Here is a 22,583-nt window from a genome sequence, read left to right on the forward strand (position 1 = left end):
GGTCAATAACCAATAGCGGTACCTGGATGCTCATATTGACTCCTACATATTCTATGAAGATCTTTATCGGTCGAACCATTATGACAACATACACAATTCCCTTTGTCCGTCGGTATGTTACTTCCCCGAGATTCGATCGTCGGTATCTTCATACCTAGTTCAATCTCGTTACCGACAAGTCTCTTTACTCGTTCCGTAATACATCATCATGTAACTAACTCATTAGTCACTTTGCTTGCAAGGCTTCTTATGATGTGTATTATCGAGAGGGCCAAGAGTTACCTCTCCGATACTCGGGGTGACAAATCCTAATCTCGGTCTATGCCAACCCAACAAACAACTTCGGAGATACCTGTAGAGCATCTTTATAATCACCCAGTTACGTTGTGATGTTTGATAGCATGCAAGGCATTCCTCCAGTATCCGGGAGTTGCATAATCTCATAATCAAAGGAATATGTATTTGGCATGAAGAAAGTAATAGCAATAAAACTGGACGATCAATATGCTAAGCTAACGGATGGGTCTTGTCCATCACATTATTCTCCTAATGATGTGATCCCGTTATCAAATGACAACTCATGTCCATGGTTAGGAAACCTTAACCATCTTTGATCAACGAGCTAGTCAAGTAGAGGCTCACTAGGGACACAGTGTTTGTCTATGTATTCACACATGTATGTAGGTTTCTGATCAATACAATTCTAGCATTAATAATAAATATTTATCATGAATAAGGAAATATAAAATAACAACTTTATTATTGCCTCTAGTGCATATTTCCTTCACATACGTCATCACTCCCTCTCAAATACGGTTGAACACATGTCTAGCCATCTGGAAGCGGTGCCGGAATAGCTTGGATTTGTAGAGTGGGGACGTGCATTGAAAGTAATCAACGAATAGTAGGCAATGACCAATCTCTCTGTTGTGATTCAACGTCAAAGCATGGCCCGTGGTTGATCCCCTAAACCTCCGCCGCTGCCTAGCAATGTGGTCATTGATGGACACATGAAGTTTTTTGAAAATAACTCATCCCCACTATCCATGGTACCTTGCGGGCGAAGTGTCGAACACCTTGCGGGTGTGTTGGAGAAGCCGGGCGGTGAAGATCCCAACACCTCTTCCCCACACAGGCAACATGCCTATCAAAGTGGAGGCTGCTGTGGAGCGAGGCCTGCGGGCTTGGAGTTAGGCAGGCGACAGGGATGTCGATGTGGTGGCGGAGCAGTGGAGCTGCTATGACGGAGGCAAAACGAGACCACCAACACCGGCAAGAGCGGGCATCAGAAGCAGTGTCGAGGTGAGGCAAGTGTGTGGATACGGGCAGTGGCCCTGCGGCCCTAAGTGGAAGGCGGCATGGCCAGAGGTGTAGGGTGTGGAGTGGGAGAGGAGAATGAGTGGATGTGCCACCAGACGGGCGAGCCAGGGAGATGACAAGTGTGGACACCGCGTGCGTCCATGCAGTGTCCGCATCGACGTAAACCCGACCCTAATTTGGGCCGAAAATGGGTCGCGGGTGGATGAAAAATAGACGGATATCCATTTGCATCAGCGGGTTGGACCATGATTTCTATCCGTTTTAATCCATGGGCGCGCGCGGATAAAATGCGCCGATAGGTTAAAGCTGCCCTAACCATCTTAGAGCATGTCTAGTACAGCCCTTAAACCCTCAAATAAACAGAAATAACCGTGTTTTACGGGTTGACGAAAAACGGCAAATAATAGAACCCCTAAACCCTTAAAAAGAATTACGGATTGGATCTGGGGTTGCCCTCCCAATCTGTAAAAGTGAGGATGGGAGAGGGAAACCCACCTCCAACCCGCACTCCACCGGTCGTTCCGCGGGAGGGAAATTTCCCCTCGCGCGCTCCCTCCCGTCGGACGCCTCGTCGATCCCGTCGCCCCCGCGGTGAGCCATGGAGGCGCCGCCGGACTCCTACGTCGCCCCGGTCGCCCCGCCCGCGTCCTCCCTCCCTCCGCCCGTCGCCCCGCCCCCGGCCTCGGCCTCGGTGATGCTTGAGCCGACCCCGTCCTCGCTCCCTCCGCCCGCGCCGGAGGTGCCGTCGGTTGTGGCCGTCAGCGTGAAGAGGCGGCGTGCTGGCCAGCACGTCGTCCTCCCCCAGCCCGCCCCGCCGTCGCCTCCGTCGCCTCGGCCGCAGCGGCGCCGAAGGTGAGTAAGAAGCCCTCCCTTGGGTCGAAGGGGGCAGCGGTGCCGAAGGTGAAGAAGGCCACCTCCAGGAAGAAGCCGACGCCCGCCCCGGTCGCCCCGTCCGCCCCGGTCCCCGCACCTCCGCCCGTCGTGCACGAGGTGCTCGACGGAATGCCTGCCCCAGCAATGTCGTTCATGGGGCTTCTCGAAGAAGTGGAGGTGGACATCGGGGCTCCTTCTCTCGAACCCTTTGGGTTTGGTGATGACTTGCAGGAAGAGGGTGATGAGGAGGAAGGGGAAGATGAGGAGGAGGTGACCGAGATAGAGGAGGATACGTTCGCCGCCGTTGCAAAACCCACCGTGCGCTCGACAAACTATAGCGAGGACGAAGATATTCTCTTGGTTCGTGCTTGGGCACATGTGGGGTTGGATGCAAGCACTGGTACCGATCAAACCGGTAAACGCTATTGGCAACGCATAGAGGACTTCTATTGCAAGATCAAGCCGAAGACCGATGGGTACATCCCTCGTAGTTACCGGTCGCTTCAAGGCCGGTGGGAGTTGATGAAGCCCCATTGTGCTCGTTGGAGTGCGGCAATGGACCAAGTGAAGGATGCACCGCCTAGTGGAACCATGGAGAGTGACTATGTGAGTACATATATGTTTTTCACATTTTTTTTGATTTTTTATGCTATTGTTATGTGAGTACATATATGTTTGCTATGCTATTGGTGGGTTTGTAGGAGGCAATTGCCGACTTGAGAGGGGGAAGATGATGATTGTGTGATGTAAACTATTAAACCATGCATCAATGATCTTCATTTATGTGTTTGTTTGAAGGTTGATTGTGTTTTTCTAATGAAAATTGTGATATGTCAAATGACAGTTTTAAGGGTTGAGGTTGGGGCAAAGACTAGAACCCTCAAATCCAACCCTTATTTTGCCTAGAACCCTCAAATCCAACCCTTATTTTGCTCATGTTTTTCAACTCTTAAAAGTGTCAAAAATGACTAATTCTCAACCCTTAAAACTAAAACTAGATTTAAGGGTTTGAGGGATCCTCTACTAGACATGCTCTTAGATAGGCTCAGTTGGCACCCATAACCTAACCATCGAAATTGCCAAATCTCACAACAAACATAACAATCTGGTAGAGAATCCATGTATGCCTAGCTGGCTAGCTCAGATGCACGTCATTTTCACTCCCGGTTACTCCATCCATGCATTTCCCCGGGACGGGATGGAGGGAGGACGAGACTTGCCTCAGTTGCCTGCTCTCTCGGCGTGTGCCCATCCGTGCTCCCGCGTACGTGGCTTGATTTGATTGGAACAAAATAAGGCCCGGGCCCACCCTTTTAAAATCAGGGGGGAGATGATTAGATTAGAAAGAAAAAAGGAAAAAAAAAACAACCGTAGGATGAAGTGAAAGCCCGGATAAGAATACGGAGAGGGAGCAGGCAAACCGGATCCGGGACGGAGTGCCCCCACGCATGAATCACGTTGCGAACCTGCCACTCTGTTGTGTACAGTGCGGAACACGATGCCCGGAACGGCACATTTGGGCAACCGGCGCGCGACGCAAACTTCTGCCCAAAGCCGCACACATTGGCCACCGGCGCCCATCCTCCATCCCCGACCGGCCATCCCGATCGGATAAACCCGCGTCACGCGCGCGCCACCGAAGAACACCAACCCCCGCGCCGCGCGGTGGAACACCATTCCTCGCCTCCCGACACAAGCAGATTCCTTTCCTTCCTCCTCCACCGCACCGCACCGCATCTCCGTCCGCCACGGCGCCGCCGCGCCCGCCGGTCTCCCCACCCTCCCCTCCTTCCTTGCGTGCCGCCCGCGGGTCACTTCCTCCCCATGCAATCACTCGATTCCCGAGCAGCTGTGGCACGCAGACACAGCTAACCGCTGCGGCTACTCTATTCCGTCTCGTGCGACTTTAAGGTCGCACCTTACAGCGGGTACGAGCCCATAGTTTAATCCCAGAGGCGGAGGAGGAGGAAGCATCCAATCACACACCGAACAACCGACGACGATGGAGGCGTGCTGCTGCTCCTCGTCGTCGGCCCCGCCCGCCTCCATCCTCGCCACGGGCGCCGGCCTCCGCCGCCGCTTCTCCCCGGCGGCGGTTGCGGCCGCGGCGTCGGGCGGGAGGGCGGTGGCGCTCGCGCTTGCGCCCCCGCTCCGCGCCTCCTCCGCCGCTCTGCTGGCGGCGCCGCCTCGGCGGGGGCAGCAGCGGCGCGGGGCCGCGGGCCTCGTCGTCAGGGCGGTGTTCGAGCGGTTCACCGAGCGGGCGGTCAAGGCGGTGGTGCTCTCGCAGCGGGAAGCCCGCGGGATGGGGGACGAGGTGGTGGCGCCGCACCACCTGCTGCTGGGCCTCGTCGCCGAGGACCGGTCCGCCGCGGGGTTCCTCGCGTCGGGCGTCCGAATCGAGCGCGCCCGCGAGGCGTGCCGTGCCGCCGTCGGGAAGGGCGGGCTCGCTCAGGCCGCGACGGGGCTGGCCACGGACGTGCCCTTCTCAGGGGCCAGCAAGCGCGTGTTCGTCGCGGCCGTCGAGTTCTCCAGGAATATGGGGTGCAACTTTATCTCCCCGGACCACATTGCGCTCGGCCTCTTCGACCTGGACGATCCGACAACCAACAGCATCCTCAAGAGGTTGGTGCTGATGTCACCCTGCTCCATTTCTCCCAAAGAGCTTGCAATTTGTGGTTTCATGTCAGGCAAAAATGTGACCAGCTGAATAATGCGTCAAACTATCTCTTGATCGTCTAAACAATAAGCAACATTTGATTTTTTGAATTGTCAAAACGGGAAATGCAAATGAATTTATGTGAACTCCCCAAAGAAATGGGAACCCAATTAACTGAAAATTAAATAAAATGTTGTCCTTTTCGCATTTATAGTTATTACTAGCTAATTAATGATGTTCATTGTAGCTTAGGAGTAGTTCCAACTCAGCTAGCAAAGCAGGCTCTTACCCGAGTCAAAGGGGAGCTAGCGAAGGATGGCAGAGAGCCTCTGGGTTTGTCTTCTTTCAAATTGCGTGATAAGTCTGCTGCTGGAAATGGGAGGACTGCAATTGCCAAATACTCCAATAAAAAGAAAGGTCAGGGATTAAGCTGCTGTGCAGGTGTTTGTGCTAAAATAATTATGACACTGAGTGTGGAAAGAATGAGCTTATTTACTTGTCATTTCAGAGAAGAGCGCACTAGCTCAATTTTGTATAGATTTGACTATGCGAGCCAGTGGGGGGTTTATCGATCCCGTTATTGGCCGCACGAAGGAGATTGAAAGAGTAGTTCAGATTATATGCCGGCGCACAAAGAACAATCCAATTCTTTTGGGTGAAGCAGGTGTTGGCAAAACTGCCATTGCTGAAGGGTTGGCTCTTAAAATTGCTAATGGAGATGTACCTATTTTTCTTGTGGTGAGTTTCCGCAAGCAATTGTAGATAAACAGCCACGCTTGATGTCAAAAAGTTGCTCGTAAACAGTAGTTAATACTTACGACTAATTCACATTGTTTATGTAGGGAAAACGTATATTGTCACTAGATGTTGCTTTACTGATGGCTGGTGCAAAAGAGAGGGGCGAATTGGAAGCCAGGGTTACAAGTTTAATACGTGAAGTGCGCAAAGCAGGTTTATCTGATTTGTACAGTATAAATGGAACACTTAAACATTTCTTTCCGTTTTTTTTATCTTACAAATAGCTCCAAATTTCATGCAGATGATGTTATTCTCTTTATCGACGAGGTTCATACTCTTATTGGGTCTGGAATTGCTGGAAGAGGAAATAAAGGAGCTGGTCTTGATATCGCTAATCTGCTGAAACCTGCACTTGCTAGAGGTGAATTGCAGGTATTGTTTCCACACAAGGAACTCCTTCTATGGCTATTCCTGATGTTGTACTGATTTTTACTGCTGCACATATTCCTGATGTTGTGCTGTGTAGTTTGTCACTTGAGTGGCGTCCCTTCATAAATACCTGTGAAGTATTTGTGTTAATCAGCAGTCCACATGGACCGTTTCTATGCTACTAAGTACTTTATTACAAAGTTGAGTCACTTATTTTGGGATGGAGGGAGTAGTATATCATATCTCGTCTGCGACATACTGCAACATATCATATTTTCTTATTTTTCTTTTGCATGTGTTGATACTTGTCTGAACTCACAGTGCATTGCATCTACAACTCTGGATGAGCACCGTTTGCATTTCGAAAAGGATAAGGCTTTGGCCCGCCGATTCCAGCCAGTATATGTAAATGAGCCCAGTCAGGTAGTGCAGAATTTTAATTCTCAAAACCTCTTGGGACTCTTCATTATCAGCTTCTTTTAATTTCTCTTGTGCTCTCTGCAGGAGGATGCTGTGAAGATATTACTTGGTCTGCGTGAAAAATATGAGACTTATCACAAATGCAAATACACCTTAGAAGGCATCAATGCGGCAGTTTATTTGTCAGTGAGGTATATCCCTGACAGGCATCTTCCTGACAAGGCTATTGACCTAATTGATGAGGCCGGTAGCAGAGCTCGGATGGAATCATTTAAAAAGAAGAAGGAAGAGCAGTGCTCTATTATTTTGAAGTCACCTGATGAATATTGGCAAGAGATTAGAGCTGTCCAGGCCATGCATGAAGTGGTAATAGAATATTTAAATAGAGCTGTTCCAAGTAACATTTTTGCATGTCCATCTGCTGGTAGATGTTCAATTCATTTCGCAACATGTTTCAGGCACTGACTAACAGGTTGAAATATTCTCTAAATGAAAATGACCAAGAGAATGAGGTTAATGTTGAAGTACTGGATGATAGCAAGACAAGCCCGACAACAACACCCTCAGCTTCAGCTGATGAGTATGTTTTCTCATTCATGATCTCATCCCAAGTAGACTTCACATTTCACAATATAAGCATCCAAAATTTTAAAACACAATTAATGATGCAGACCATCTGTGGTTGGGTTAGAGGAAATTGCAAGAGTCACATCATTGTGGTCGGGCATACCAGTCCAGCAGTTGACTGCAGATGAAAGAAAGCTTCTAGTAGGACTAGACGATGAACTCAGAAAGCGTGTCATAGGTCAAGATGATGCTGTTGTGGCTATATCAAGAGCTGTGAAGAGATCACGCACTGGCATGAGTGATCCTGACAGACCTATTGCTACTCTACTTTTCTGTGGTCCAACAGGAGTTGGAAAGACTGAATTAACTAAAGCTCTAGCATCAACTTATTTTGGATCTGTAGGTCACTCTTTCCTGGTTATATCTTACTCAACTTACAGAACATGTTACATCGAATTTGTCTTGAAAGGTTATTTCTTTCGTTTAACAGGAGTCAGCTATGGTTAGATTGGATATGAGTGAGTACATGGAGCGGCATGCTGTGAGCAAACTGATAGGCGCTCCTCCAGGGTACATGGGATTTGGTGAAGGTGGTACTTTGACAGAAGCAGTCAGAAGAAAACCATTCACTGTGGTATTGTTTGATGAAATAGAGAAAGCTCATCCTGATATTTTCAATATTCTTCTCCAAGTGTTTGAAGATGGTCATTTGACGGACTCACAGGTGCTAGATCCTCACATACGTGATATTACTTTCTGCAGTTGATAAATAAAATTCATACTGTACTTTGCACCTCAAAAGTCTGGCTAGCTATTGTTGCAAACTCAACAAGCTAATTGTTCATTGTTATGAGTTGTCCTAGAAGGGCGATCCTATTGATGAGACTCAGTCTGATGTGCATTGCTAAATCTTGTGTGAACTTTTCTTAAGCATGATCCTGGATTCATCTTAGTGAAATGAAACCATCATTATCTTTTTCTGAACTACAGGGCCGCAGGGTTTCCTTCAAGAATACATTAATTGTCATGACATCAAATGTTGGTTCTACATCGATTTCCAAAGGAACGATGAGCATGGGTTTCCAGACGCAGAATGATACAGAAGAGAACACATATGCTGTAATGAAATCCTTGGTAATGGAAGAGTTGAAGGCATTTTTTCGACCTGAATTGCTCAATAGAATGGATGAGGTGGTTGTGTTCCATCCACTTGAGAAGACTCAGGTCTGTTATTTCATTTTAGGTTGCTTGGTTATTATCATGTGATTCTAGATATCATATCAGTTTATTATAAAACTAAAATCACCGGTCCATTTGTATGCCATTACACAATACCTGTGCTGCAACCCCTTTCCTCTTTGCATCTACATACTCCCTCTGTAAAAGATCTTATATTAGTTTATGAAGGGGGTACCTTGTAAAATCTTGTGCATCAGATCTTCTCTCTTTTTGTTGAAAAATGTTGTATTACACCTTCTAACATGTCGTTTACGAAAGCATGCTACGTATCGCAAATGGCGTGCTAACAGTTTCCGACATTTTTCAGATGCTGGCTATTCTTAATATAATTCTGGAAGAGGTGAAGGGTAGGCTGTTGGCACTTGGTATCGGCTTAGTAGTATCTGATGCCATGAAGAACATGATTTCTCAGCAAGGATACGACAAGAGCTATGGTGCGCGGCCACTTAGAAGGGCCGTCACTCAGTTGGTTGAGGATGTCATCAGCGAAGCAATTCTCTCTGGGCAGTACAAACCCGGCGATACCATAATGATGGACACTGATGACAAGGGAAAACCTTGCTTGAGCCGGTTGAATAATCAGACTGTTCAAGTTTCTGATCCAACGCCAACGCTTTGAAGGCTTGAGCACCAGTGTATAGTGAGGCTTACTGCGTTATTCTTCGCTGTTGATAAACTTGTTGATTCTTTCGTGCATAGCGGTATAGGTTCCGTAGTTCATGTACATAGTCTCCAGATGCTGGAGTTCCTCCGTGAATATAATGTAAATTGAAGTCTTACATCACCTGTACATAATGCTGCATTTCTAACATGTGTACAGTGTTTACATCAGACTGTAATGTACACATTGTGCCTGTGCCGCGCTTCAGCATATCCTGCTGAACACCTGCTGGTTATTTCCAGACGCACTCTGAGTAAGCTTTCTGAATAAGTATCTGCTTGCTCAAGAGGAAAAATCTCAGGCGTTCTGAGCAACAAATTTTGCCGTAGACTGGCAGACTTCCGGGAACACGGTTCACTCAACATGAGAAATAACTGTCGCCAACAGGCACTGAATCACTTCAATTTGACTTCGTCAATCAGGCTCGGTGCAAATTCTGTGAAGAATACCATATTTGTCAACTAGACCAAACACTCGGAACCAGAAACATATTATAAATCTTGTAACGTGAATATGTGATATGGTATGACAAGGCCTGGAATATTATTATTTTTGCGGGGAAGGCCTGGAATATATGATTAGGCGTCAAACTTTATATCGTTTTTTAGGTAAACTTTGTACCGTTTATATTTTTGTGAGGTAAACTTTATATCGTATTTGACTGCATTTACCATCATATTGATGGATAATACACCGAATTGCTTTAACCTCTACATTGTATAGGTATTTTTTGGAGTATTACTCTTGCTTCTTATATCTATTTATAAGTCTGAAGTACCAATGCATCAACCAAGCTGGAGTAGCTCAGTTGGTTAGAGCGTGTGGCTGTTAACCACAAGGTCGGAGGTTCGAGCCCTCCTTCTAGCGATTTTTTCCCTTATCGTTTTCAATTTTCCGTTTTCCTTTCCCTGAATCAAATGTTTCAACATGTAAATTTTCTGGTTTTCGCAACTATTTTCACTATGAAAATTTTCTGTATTTTACAACTATTTTGGGATTGTATTGCACCTTAACATACGTTCTTCAAAAAGTATGTGCATACTTCAAGCCATTTCTCCATGTCGTTTTCAGCATGTAAATTTTCTGGTTTTCACAATGAAATTTTTCTGGATTTCACAACTATTTTTGGGAGTGTATTGCACCTTAAGATACGTTCTTGAGAAAGTTTGTGCATGCTTCAAGCCATTTCTCCATGTTGAAGCATACAGCAATCCTTCACTTATAGTACTACTTGCTAACTACCAGCATTTAACTGTCTGATCGGCAAACAGGAGAAAGGGGTATTAACATGTTCTACCCAGACTTGAGACATTCCATCTTGTCTTTGCACAAAATAACTCTTGAATAATTTTCGAAAAAATAACTCTGAATAAGCTCAAGTGTTCTGGAAATAAAATTTCTGCCATGACAACAGCAGATAGTAGCTCGACTGAAACTTCAATACAGATGAATCCATATAACTTAATCAGCCTAATTACTACAAAACATTTACTAGTTATCTTTTACAATCATACTGCTGCCTAAAGAGCTCATCATCGTTGAAAGAGCTGGACTGGACTGGACGGACTTCCCAGACCATAGTTTATGCAACTTGAGAAAAAACTGGTGCCAAGGCAACACTTCAGTTTGATTTGGTCAACCCAGGTTCTCTGCAAAATTGCAAAATAAGATATTAGATGAATAACACTGACGCACCAGAAACCGGAAATGCCTGCAATAATTCCAAACCTTCTAATGTGCTCAAGTATGACAAGTCTTGGACCAGGGGGGATATTCACATCCCTGAGTGCGCTGGAGGATAGTGCAAGACAAACATGATTTTTCATCAACCGAATGGTATATTTCAGTAAGCATATATAACTAATTTTTAAAGATTGCTTCTTTTCCGTAGTTGCAGGACTCAATTGAGTATTAAAGATATGTACCTTTCATTGAGAAGAGGCAATGTTTCATCAGTCAGAAGACCCTTCTTGAAATTCTTCTCATAGTTTTGGAGGCCTAATTGGTTCAACATATTTCTTGCACGAGAATAGTTCATATCTTCATTATGTGTCTTTGTCTTCGAGAATTTCTGTCCAACCTACAACAGTGAAGTTGCAATGCAACGTGAAGGCTCACCAACACATTCAGTACTAAAACCTAGAGACATAATTCAATTCGAACAAAATGACTTTCATTTGCAGGAAACATGTACAGCTTACTTACAATGAAAAAGCCACCTTGAAATACTGCAAAAGCCATACCAGTTGTAATTGCATTAACAACTGGATTTGGGGTTCCCATTCCACTCACAATGGAGAATAGAGCGCCCGAACCAAAAGCTGCTGCCATGCTATATAAAAGAGTGTTGGTCAATCATACAGTTGGAAATATATGCGGAATATATTCATCTTATTAACAATTGGTCCCCTGAATTTGTAACGCCCAACATGATTGACTGAAAGGATGAAGGGTATGATATCACTTTCCGTTTTCCTTGTATTATATGTTTTAGTATTGCCTAAGTCCCTAGGATGTCAAGTCCATCTTACAATTTGTCGTTGTTTTGCTGTTTATAACTCAGAAGATAATCATGAACATACATACTGGAGCAACCATATGAGATCCATCATGTAGAAAATAGTTATCAACTAACGGTGGGGATCGCTTTAGAGACCCTGACGTTGCTTCAGCAATTACCAAACTTAAGGATGTTAAAAGGCAGCCGAAATGGAAATGAAGTGGCACATTCTCTGGCTAGATTATGTAGGGAAGAGTCGAGTAGTGGTGTTTTGCTGAGTTCAATCCTACCCTGCATGGAGGCGGCTGTCCAGCATGATTGCAAGGATATTATTTCTCTTAGTCAATACAACACCACATTAAACTAATTAGTTATCAATTGGCTGACAAAGTACACCCTGACTTGTTCATCATATACAAATAGTAAGTCTGGAAACATATTATTTTTACAACTTCAAAAGGATCCAGCTAGTGGTCGTAGTGGTATGTTCTCTCTTTGCACACAGAGAGTGAGAGTGAGTAAAATTGCAGTTTTATCCGTTCATTCGACACCAGTTGCACAATATACTGTGTTCTGCAAATAATTGTGCGTGTTGCTGGGTCATGCCATGGAACTTTGAGGTTTTCAACATAGAAGTAGGAACAGCCAACATGTGCACATTAGCAGCGCATCTCTTGGCAGGAAGAGAATACAGAAGATCATGAATCAGTTAGGATGCGTTTGGTTGAAGGTGTCATATGAATGGGTTGGGACCGTCCAATTTATTTGGGATTGAACCATTCAATTCATGCGTTTGGCTGAATATAAGAGATGAGCTAATTATTTAGGACAGGACCACCAGTCATGCTCACATAGTCATGCATGCAAAGCGTGGCCATTTGATTCGACCGATTTGGTTGGGTGGAACCATAGTTGCCATGTTTCCGGTACGGTGGGAACGAGGAATGGGAACGAGGGACGAGAGTCGGTGGCTGAAAAAAATAGGGTACAACGAGGGTATACATCTCTCGAACGATTTTTTTATAGCGGGGACGCGATCCAATCCGTTTGGGTACGATGAACCCGGTACGGTACCATGAGTCGAGGAACGCAGTTCCTAAAGAACGACGACTCCCTGATGGTCAGCATTCCTTGCTGTTAACGGATCCCTTGCAATTAATGGACTGGAGGAAGAACGAGGAGTCCTTGAGAAAAGAAACGACAGCGTGAGTAAATTATGCCTCGCGTTTTGGCTGTTGGATCCTCGAACCTGAATCGAGGAGCAGGCTGCGGGGACGCCGAATCTTCATCGAATCGTACCAAATCCGACCTCGTTCCCGAATCCGATTCCGGGTCGATGAATCGGGATCGAGGGACGGCCTACCGTTCCCCGTTTCCGGCTACTATGGGTGGAACGGTTCAGCATCTTCAAGGCATATTCTCTTTTTTTGACTTGAACCATTCATGTGCTTTATAACCAAACATGTCTATTTTTTGAACGATCCCAACCCATTCATGACCACCCTTGTAACCAAACGCACCGAGCGCCTCTTGCCATGTTCGTATTAGACACGACATTTGTTTTATTTTATTCAGTCTAAATGCCACTGATAGGTTAATTTTCTCAAAATTAATATTAGGCTTCCATATTGAGGAAACTTGGCATGAGGAAACTTGTTTGGGACTGAAAGGCTTTGTTGTTGTTGTGAACTTATTGTGGTGTTGCAACTATAGGTCTTTTCTCTTAGATTTTGGGGGTTCCATTTAACTGATAATTTAGCAGCAACACTACCAGATAATTGTTTAGTACAGATATTATCTTTAATGGCTTACATAAACATCAAGTAGAACAAATACTCTTCGGAACCAAACGTTCTTTATATCTTAGCCAACCGATATGCAACTGACCAGTAGCTAAGAAAGAAAAGGAGAACATCTTATGTGAACACAATAAGATGCACCTATTCTTTCGAATGTGCTGTTGGCTCCCTGTTACTTGCAAATATTCACATAACAAGAAACAAGAAGTTATGAACCCTCACCTGCCCTGGACATCCTCCACTCCTCGTACCCTTCTCATAACACAAGATATGCCTGCATTTGCACCAGTCATAACTGCAAAATTTCGAGCTTGCACCAGTGGCCCACCTGCCAAAGCCTATAATCCAAAAAAAAAACCATTAACCTGAAGGATTAGAGGATGACTGGATTTGCATTAACCAGGATAATGTTGTACTTGGTACATGATCGACAGAATGTAATCGTTGTCTTTGCATATTCTTAGTTTCTAAGTATATGCCAGACATCCTTAAGGACCAATAAAGACTTTGCTGCACTAAAACTAAAGGAGGAGTGATGATTGCTTTAAGAAACGAGAAAGGAAAAGCCATGTCTACGAAAAGGAAACGCCATCACATGCGCATAGTAAGTACTAGTACATACTAGCTATCTTGATTTGATCTTTAAGAAAGTTGGCTTGATTCCAAATTACAAATCCACCAATCAAGTCTAAAGTCGAACAAAAGAACCTTGATACTCTCGATGTTTTAAGTATTATATGAGCAAGGGGTCACTTGCTTTATGTTCTAAGTAAATATCCCAGAAAATTACCAAAAATGATGGTCTCCAGGTAAATCTGTAGCGAAAGGATTGATATACATGGGGGAGCAGGAGACCTGCGCTTGCTTGAAGGTGGCCATGGCCTTGGGGTCGAGACCGGGAGGCGGCTGCGGCACGGGGAGCCCCGCCCCTCCTTCCGGCGCAAACGTGCCCATGAGCCCGCCGAGCGCGCCGCCCTGCACAGCCCCAAACGCCGTGGTGACGGCGGCCTCGATGTGGGTGGGCTGCTTCGCCATCCACTCGCGCACCCCGACCTCCAGCGACCTGAAACGGTCGGTCAGCTCGGCCAGCGGGTTGGCCCCACCCCGCGACGCCGACTGCGCCGCCGTAGTCGACGAGGAGGCCATCACCACCAGCGGGCGCCTCTTCTGCCCAATCCCTTCCATCCGGCCGTTCGGGTGTTTCGAGAGGAGGAAGAGATAGCGGAGGGTTTGTTTATCCCCTCCCTCGGATGCTCCGCTAATATTTCTCTCCAGTTGCTCAGGGTCGACCACCAACCCCAAACCCCTCTAGTGGATCATATGGGCCGGTTTTTCTGGGCCGTCGCTTCGTCGAGATCTGCGCAAAACACAAGTACATGTAAACTCGCCAAGCCTATTTGCGATGCTCGCCGAAATCGCTAGTTTTTTTTAAAGGATGATGTAACCGGTCTCTGCATCTGGACGATACATGCAGTCATTTTATTAATTATTCACGAATTCCTTACAAGGTAATACATCAGTAAGCCTGAAGTCATCATCTTGGCAACACATGTCGCTACTCCTATCCCCGTGATGAAGGGGAGCCGAATGTCCGAGCCTAATACCAAACATACATCACACCAACACCTAACATTTAATGCCGGATGCCCCATCCAAGTCACAATACCTGGACTGGGTTACACATCGGTCCGACGCACTTTTAGTAGGTGTCGTGGGAATGAGTCTGACAGTAAAAATAGGGGGTACATAGGAGAGGGCAATGTCCTAGCTACGACGAGATTGTACGCACAGATTTACGAGTTCAGGCCCCTCTCGAAGGAGGTAACAGCCCTACGTCTCGGTGTCGCGAAGGCTTGTCGATTGGAATGTGAAATAGTTACAGGGGGTGCGAACCCTTGTGCCAGAGGGGAGGGGTGGCTTATATAGAGTGTGTCGGCCCATCACAGGCCTCAGTTACACACGGGTTCAATGAGAGTTAAGTCCTAAACGTTACTGGTGGCGTACATATTAAATGGTCTTTATGATGGCGGAGTGAATGTCTGACCGTTGCCATCTTGGGTGACTTTAGGTATTATGTACTCCGAGTGGATCCTTGTACGGTCGAGTGAAATTGGGATATCCGAGTGGAATCTTCTGTCGAGTGGATTGCATTTCATGAGGATTTCAGTCGGTATCTTCTGTTGAACCTTTCAGGCCTTAGACTCTTATGTAGTGTCTTTGGACAGGGCGTCTAAGTCAGGCCTAAGACCCTATCCTAGGTACATGCTATCGTCATTAGCCCCCGAATGGATTAAGGACCAAGTGAGGAAGGGTTGAGGTTGATTCCGACCCGATTCAATGTTTTGGAGATATTTCCTTAGGGGTCTGAAAGCATGCTGGTATTTTAACCCTTCGTCAATCGCCTTAACCGATTCTGGCTTCTGGAATTTCCGAGTGAATTATGTTGTATGTCTTCGAGTAGATTGGATTTGGATATCTATGGTGTGATCGACTGCTCTGCGGTTCCCGGATCTCACAGGATTCAAAATTTGGAGAAGCGCGCGAGACAGGACGTGGCGCGGTAAGCGGGGCAAGTGGATAGGGACTCTTCGATCCTCGCGCCATCTTTTTCGCCACGTATCGGGCCAGCGGCTGTTACGGGATGCGCCAGGATTGCATGGGCCCATGGGTCAGTCACTTGGAAGTGTGGCCATAAAAGGTGTTGTTGCCGATGCGTGGTACTGTGCTCCCCATTCGCCCCATTTCTCTCTGCTTCTCTGCCTCATCTCTCCAGCGCCACACTTCTCTGCCCATTCCTCTCGAGCTCCGCGGCTATGGCGAAGGACAAGACCGCAGCTCTGGAGCATGAGAAGAAGGCAACGAGGGGCAAGAAGGCCACAAAGGGGTCGACATCGCGGTCCGCTCTTCCTCCTGGTTGGATCCAGGGGGATTGGATCCCCTCCACTGTTACAAAGGAAGATCTGGTGAATCTCGCCACTGACGGCCTGATTGCTGAAGGGTCTTGGAGGTCGCCAGAGGGGGGGCCTAGTGTAGGATCGAAAGTATGTCTAGAGGGGGGGTGATTAGACTACTTGACCAAATAAAAACTTAACATTTTCCCAATTTTAGTTCTTGGCAGATTTTAGCTATTGTAGGACAAGTCAAGCAATCATCACACAATTCAAGCAAGCATGCAAAGAGTATATTGGCAGCGGAAAGTAAAGCATGCAACTTGCAAGAATGTAAAGGGAAGGGTTTGGAGAATTCAAACGCAATTGGAGACACGGATGTTTTTCCCGTGGTTCGGATAGGTGGTGCTATCCTACATCCACGTTGATGGAGACTTCAACCCACGAAGGGTAACGGTTGCGCGAGTCCACGGAGGGCTCCACCCACGAAGGGTAATGGTTGCGCGAGTCCACGGAGGGCTCCACCCACGAAGGGTCCACGAAGAAGCAACCACCCACGAAGGGTCCACGAAGAAGCAACCTTGTCTATCCCACCATGGCCATCGCCCACGAAGGACTTGCCTCACTAGCGGTAGATCTTCATGAAGTAGGCGATCTCCTTGCCCTTACAAACGCATTGGTTCAACTCCACAATCTTGTCGGAGGCTCCCAAGTAACACCTAGCCAATCTAGGAGACACCACTCTCCAAGAAGTAACAAATGGTGTGTTGATGATGAACTCCTTGCTCTTGTGCTTCAAATGATAGTCTCCCCAACACTCAACTCTCTCTCATAGGATTTGGATTTTGTGGAAAGAAGATTTGAGTGGAAAGCAACTTGGGGAAGGCTAGAGATCAAGATTCATATGGTAGGAATGGAATATCTTGGTCTCAACACATGAGTAGGTGGTTTCTCTCTCAGAACATATGAGTTGGAATTGTGTATGTGTTCTGATGGCTCTCTCCACGAATGAAGAGAGGTGGAGGGGTATATATAGCCTCCACACAAAATCCAACCGTTACACACAGTTTTCCAATCTCGGTGGGACCGAATCAACAAACTCGGTCGGACCGAAAGCCAACCTAGTGACCGTTAGAGATTTTCGGTGGGACTGACATGCAACTCGGTAGGACCGATATGGTTAGGGTTTGGGCATAACGTAATCTCGGTGAGACCGATTACACAAACTCGGTGAGACCGATTTTGGTAATTAGCTAACCAGAGAGTTGGTCAGGCAAACTCGGTGGGACCGATTTGCTCTTTCGGTGAGACCGAAAAGTTACAAAAGGAAACACTGAATTTACATTGCAATCTCGGTGGGACCGATTCGCTCTTTCGGTGAGACCGAAAAGTTACGAAAGGAAAACAGAGAGTTTGCAATCCCATCTCGGTGAGACCGAGATCCCTATCGGTAGAACCGAATTGCTAGGGTTTGGCAGTGGCTTATGACAAGTGAAACTCGGTGGCGCCGGATAGAAAGAATCGGTAGGACCGAGTTTGGCTTAGGGTTTAGGTCATATGTGGATATGGGAAAGTAGTTGAGGGTTTTGGAGCATATCACTAAGCACATGAAGCAAGAGGCTCATTAAGCAACACCTCATCTCTCCTTGATAGTATTGGCTTTTCCTAAAGACTCAATGTGATCCTGGATCACTAAAATATAAAATGAAGAGTCTTGAGCTTTTGAGCTTGAGCCAATCCTTTGTCCTTAGCATTTTGAGGGTTCCACTTTCACATCCATGGCATGCCAATCATTGAGCTTTCCTGAAATAGTCATCTTGGAATAGCATTAGCTCAATGAGCTATATGTTGTTATGAATTACCAAAACCACCTAGGGATAGTTGCACTTTCAATCTCCCCCTTTTTGGTAATTGATGACAACATATAGATCAAAGCTTCGAGAAATGATAATAAGCATGAAATATATCGTCGCTTTGAGAAGTATGTGACAAGTAAGAGCTCCCCCTAAAATTTTGCATATTTAAAATTTGCTTTGGACTGCAAATGCACAAAGAGTTAGAGTCATGGGTTACTCTTCCATGTCACATACATCTTGGTGGAGCTCTTAAAATGATAAGAATGAAATACATGCACTCATCACCAAGAATAGTGAATGATCACATAAGATAGATAAGATGATAATATTAAGCAAACATTAAGTGTAGCTTATGATCAAACACATGATCATCAATGTCTCACGAGCAATGACATAGTATCTCACACAAAAGCAAACAAAGTTCGAAAAACCACCAAATAAAACAAGAGAGAATAAAAGCAACACTCTCTCTCTCTCGAAGCCTATGATCTATACATTTTCTCCCCCTTTGGCAACAAGTTACCAAAAAGTTCCTAGAAAATGCATAGTGCTAAGTCGACACTCAGGCTTGATCTTCAGGTGGTGGTGGAGTCCGAAGCACTCCAAGGACGAAGCCTTCTGTAGACGTAGTCGGAGTCGAGGCTGAAGTGGACGCTGGAGCTGGTGGAACCGAGGCTGTAGCTGGTGCAGACGTGGTGGCTCTGGGGTCAGCAACTGGCACTGCAGACGACCTCAGACCTCATGGCACTCTGGCAAAGGCATCAGTTGTAGTCTTGCCTCTCCTCTCCTGCATGTCATCCTGGAGCTGCTCCACTGTAATCTGAATCTCTGTCACTTTGACATCCAAGTCATAGAACTTTTGTTCCATGATCCTCTCTAAGCTTGCCTGGTTCTGAGTTAGGGTGGCTAGTCCTTGCTCAATCCGCAGGGTGGATGCAATCAAGTAACCAAGCTGCTCTTGTTTGGTTTTCAGGAAATATTCAGATGCCTCCTCTTGAGTAGGCATCTTGGCAGCTTTCTCCTCCCTTGCCTTCTCCTTCTTGGCTTGTGCTTGGGCAGATGATGGCTCATTCTCAGTCATGACCACTTGATTATCTTCAAAGTCTGGACGGATGGGCAGGTGTTCCTTGTCCAATAAGTATATGCCCGTGCCCATCTTAGAGTTGATGAGCTCCTGAATCTGTGGGGCATATCCACAGCTCCTCTTCTGGTCTGCTGCTGTCCTCTTGATTGTTTCAATCATAAGGCTCATGACTTTGAATTTCTGTGGCACATCAAAGATATGAAGCAAGTTGATCGCGTGGCCCCTGATCATCTTGTGATCTCTAGACTTGGGCAATAGGGTGTGCCTAAGAATCCAGTTGATGGTTGGCAGCCCTGACAGAAGATAGTGTACTGAGCTAAACTTGAACGTATCAAGTGCTTCATTTGGAATCTCCTTGTACATGTTTGACATTGAGTTGTGGTCCATCTTCTTCTTGGCATAAATGTCCAAGTCATCGTCATGCTCTTATGGGGCATTAATCAGCTGAGCCCATTCAGCAACTATAGACTGGTACCTCGTACCCTCTGACATCCATACAATCCTGCCATATGGATAGAAATGGGCTGTGGAGTAGAACTGCATGATGAGTTCCTCGTTCCACTTTGTGAGCTTCTGCCCAACAAAGTCCTCTACTCCACATGCCTTGAAGCTGTCCTGCACTCTAGGGTAGTACTCTTCGTTGTCCTTGATGTATTGCCAATCAACCCATCTCATAACACAGACAATTGGCTTCTTGTCTAGCAACACTGTCTCATAAAAGTCTTGCTGCTCCTTGGTGTGAAACCTGTAGTCAACTGCAGTCCTTCTCCTTGAAGCATACGGGTCTACTTCTCTCCACTTCCGGAGCCTTGAATCTCTCCTGAGTTTCATATCCTCAGCCACAGGATGAGCATCATTGTGGTCTGGGATCTTGGGCTTGAGCTTTCTAAGAGCATTCTCTTCTTCTTCTGCAGCTTCAGGCACTGGGGCCTTGTTCTTCTCAGTAGCTGGGATGCTTCTTGTGTTCCTCTTTAGCTTTGGCTTTGGAGCTGGCTTGGCCTTGGAAGCAGCTGCCCCTGTTCTTATGGCATCACCCATCAGCTTGGGTGCCTTAGGTGCTGGTGCAGCTACCTCTTCTTCTTCCTCCTCATCTTTCATGATGGAAGCCTTGCCAAGCACTTTGGCTACAGTTTTCTTCACCCCTTCTTTCCTCTTCTTGCCTTCAGCAGCAATTGGCTCAATGGGAGTGGGCTTCTCAGTTGAAGCTCTGGCCTTTGACATAGGCTGCCTGCCTGCTGGCCTTTTGATCTTCATCCCTGGTTTGTGCCTTGAGCTGAGCCATGTTCCTTCTCGAGCACTACTCTCTTTGAAGTTGCTTCCTCTTCTGCCACATAGTCCTCATCCTCTGATTCTGAGGTTCTCTTCTTCCTTTGTCTTGTGGCAGCTTTTGGCAGATTGCTAGGGGTGCTCCTGCTGCCTTCATCTAAAGAACTTGAGGGACTAGTGCCCTCACTCATCTGCACTGGCTGTTCTGACATGTTCTGGCTATCACTTTGGTCTGACATGATGAACAAGCTGACTGCTGACCCTGTGAATAGTTTATAGATGAGGTAGAGTGGATGAGCATCACAAAATGCAGAGATTTTTGCAAAAGAATGATTCAAAATCTTAGTTTTAGTTTCCCACTGAAATCATCTCGGATCTACCGATTTTTAAACTCGGTGATACCGAAGCAGTTTTGGAACCTAAACTAGTGAACTCAGTCAGACCGAGTCACAGTTCGGTGGCACCGAAACTGCTAGGGTTTCACAAAGTTCCAAAATCGGTCACACCGATAAGTAATTCTCGGTCAGACCGAGTCTCACTTGTGCAATGGCATGAGCCAAATTGGTGGGACCGAGTTTTTCAACTCGGTGGGTCCGAGATGATTTCGGCGGAAACCTAACCCTAAAATTTTCGAATTAAACCTAATCTACGAGTTCATTGACTGGATAGAAGTTTAACAAACGTGGCAAGAATCATGATGATCACAATGTGCTAAGAATTGGATTGGGGAATAGCACAAAGATCAAGTCCATACCCTAGTTCGACGGAGACTCGCTACGGCGGCAACGGCGGGGTTGAATTTCCGTTGACGGCGACGGAGACCAGCGACTGGAGGCGGCTGGCGGCGAGGAGACGATCCGGAGACCAAGTTGGCAGAGCAGGCTATCGCGCGGGCGAAGGGGTTCGGAGAAATTTCCAAATTTTTGCCTGTGACTATATATAGCCCGACCCTGTCGGTGTGACCGAGTGGAACAACTCGGTGGCACCGAGATGCAAAACTGTATACAGTTGTTGCAACTCGGTGTGACCGAATGGTTCAAATCGGTTGCACCGAGATCGAAAACCTATATCAACTTAATGATCTCGGTAGGACCGAAAGTAGGGTATCGGTCAGACCGAGAATCATAAAGAGGTTTTGGAAGTTTAAGTCTATGACGAATCGGGGACTCCGAGCGCTCCTCACACAGAGTGGTTCGAATCTGACTTGATCAAATTTTGTGATGTAGCATGAATAGAGTTTGAGATGAGAAAAGCATAGATAGCTAGAGGAGGTTCTTAGGCATTCTTGTCCATCCACTTGGCAAAAGGAAATAAAACCAAACAATCAAGACAACAAGTGGATGTCCTCGAATGAGTAAGATATGCAATCAGCATGCTCACACAATAAGATGGCAAATGAAATATGTGACAAGGCATGCACAACCAATTCTAGCATCTATCAAGCAATTTGCGATGACAAGGTCGTCTATATATGAGTATATTGACTTAGGAGTCAAGTGGGAACACTTGATCATAGGTCATACTCATCGTTTAAGCTCAAGTGGGGTTACCACTTTTACATAAAGCATTGTTGTGTTCACATCTTTAGAGTTGCTTTAGCTCAAGTCTTAGAGTAAAGCTCCCCCTAGATGTGATATCCCCCCTTAGAGGGATGAACTAACCTCGGGTTTTGTCGATGATGACTTCATGTAGATGTTGAAGATGTGGATGCCCAATGTTGATGTAGATCACTTGGAGCTATCCATTTGAGTGAATTGCACTTTCAATACCTACATGGGTTAGTCCCACAAGGAACAAACAAGGATATCCATAGACATAGAGTGATGCACACACAAGATGATGTCCATGAAAACTTTTAGGTTACCTTGTCCCTTGTCTTACCAACAAGAGGGTTTGTGACTCCTTGAACTAGTGCAAGATGTGGAAGTTGATTGCACTTGTCCTTCCCAAAATGATAAGAGTGAAGTATGTTGGCGGAGTCACCCTCAAGAACTCTCTAGTTCTTCTTCTTTTGGATCCACACCATCTTGATGGGAATCCTTGGAGTTGTAGTCGTACTTGATGAAGTGGAACTTGAAGTAGTCTTGGGAATCCACTTGACTAAGGTCTTAGGAGCTTCTTCAAATGCATCAATTTCCTCTTGAAGCTTGTCCTTGCCTTTTTGCTTGTAGTCTTGTGGTGGAAGATCATCTTGAGCTTGTGTCCCCTTGAAAGAAGTATCATACTTCTCTTGTTGAGGAACAAACTTTGTCTTGGGGTATTGATCTTCTTCCCACTCAACTCCATT

At 46.1% G+C, this 22,583-nt stretch overlaps 2 protein-coding genes and 1 non-coding gene across 3 annotated transcripts; 2 read left to right on the forward strand and 1 right to left on the reverse strand.

The window, feature by feature from the left end:
- The first annotated feature begins 3,743 nt into the window (after positions 1 to 3,743).
- Positions 3,744 to 9,073, forward strand: LOC125537655 (chaperone protein ClpD2, chloroplastic). The gene is made up of 12 exons (XM_048700974.1): positions 3,744 to 4,815; positions 5,097 to 5,266; positions 5,358 to 5,587; positions 5,692 to 5,800; positions 5,889 to 6,019; positions 6,338 to 6,439; positions 6,521 to 6,802; positions 6,895 to 7,016; positions 7,108 to 7,402; positions 7,494 to 7,727; positions 7,994 to 8,227; positions 8,550 to 9,073. The coding sequence occupies exons 1-12, from the start codon at positions 4,196 to 4,198 to the stop codon at positions 8,859 to 8,861; spliced, it is 2,841 nt and encodes a 946-aa protein (XP_048556931.1). The 5' UTR covers positions 3,744 to 4,195; the 3' UTR covers positions 8,862 to 9,073.
- A 623-nt stretch (positions 9,074 to 9,696) lies between these two features.
- Positions 9,697 to 9,770, forward strand: TRNAN-GUU. Its single transcript has one exon. It is a non-coding gene; the product is annotated as a tRNA-Asn (tRNA).
- Positions 9,771 to 10,221: 451 nt separating this feature from the next.
- On the reverse strand, positions 10,222 to 14,454 carry LOC125537656 (chloroplastic import inner membrane translocase subunit HP30-2-like). Its single transcript, XM_048700975.1, has 6 exons — positions 14,058 to 14,454; positions 13,425 to 13,540; positions 11,109 to 11,235; positions 10,829 to 10,983; positions 10,632 to 10,694; positions 10,222 to 10,552 (listed from the first exon to the last, which is right to left on the reverse strand). Exons 1-6 carry the CDS (start codon positions 14,385 to 14,387, stop codon positions 10,525 to 10,527), a joined length of 819 nt encoding a protein of 272 aa, XP_048556932.1. The 5' UTR covers positions 14,388 to 14,454; the 3' UTR covers positions 10,222 to 10,524.
- Between the last annotated feature and the right edge of the window lie 8,129 nt (positions 14,455 to 22,583).

The sequence above is a fragment of the Triticum urartu genome, chromosome 2 (assembly GCF_003073215.2).
Source record: "Triticum urartu cultivar G1812 chromosome 2, Tu2.1, whole genome shotgun sequence".
NCBI classification, from domain to species: domain Eukaryota; kingdom Viridiplantae; phylum Streptophyta; class Magnoliopsida; order Poales; family Poaceae; genus Triticum; species Triticum urartu.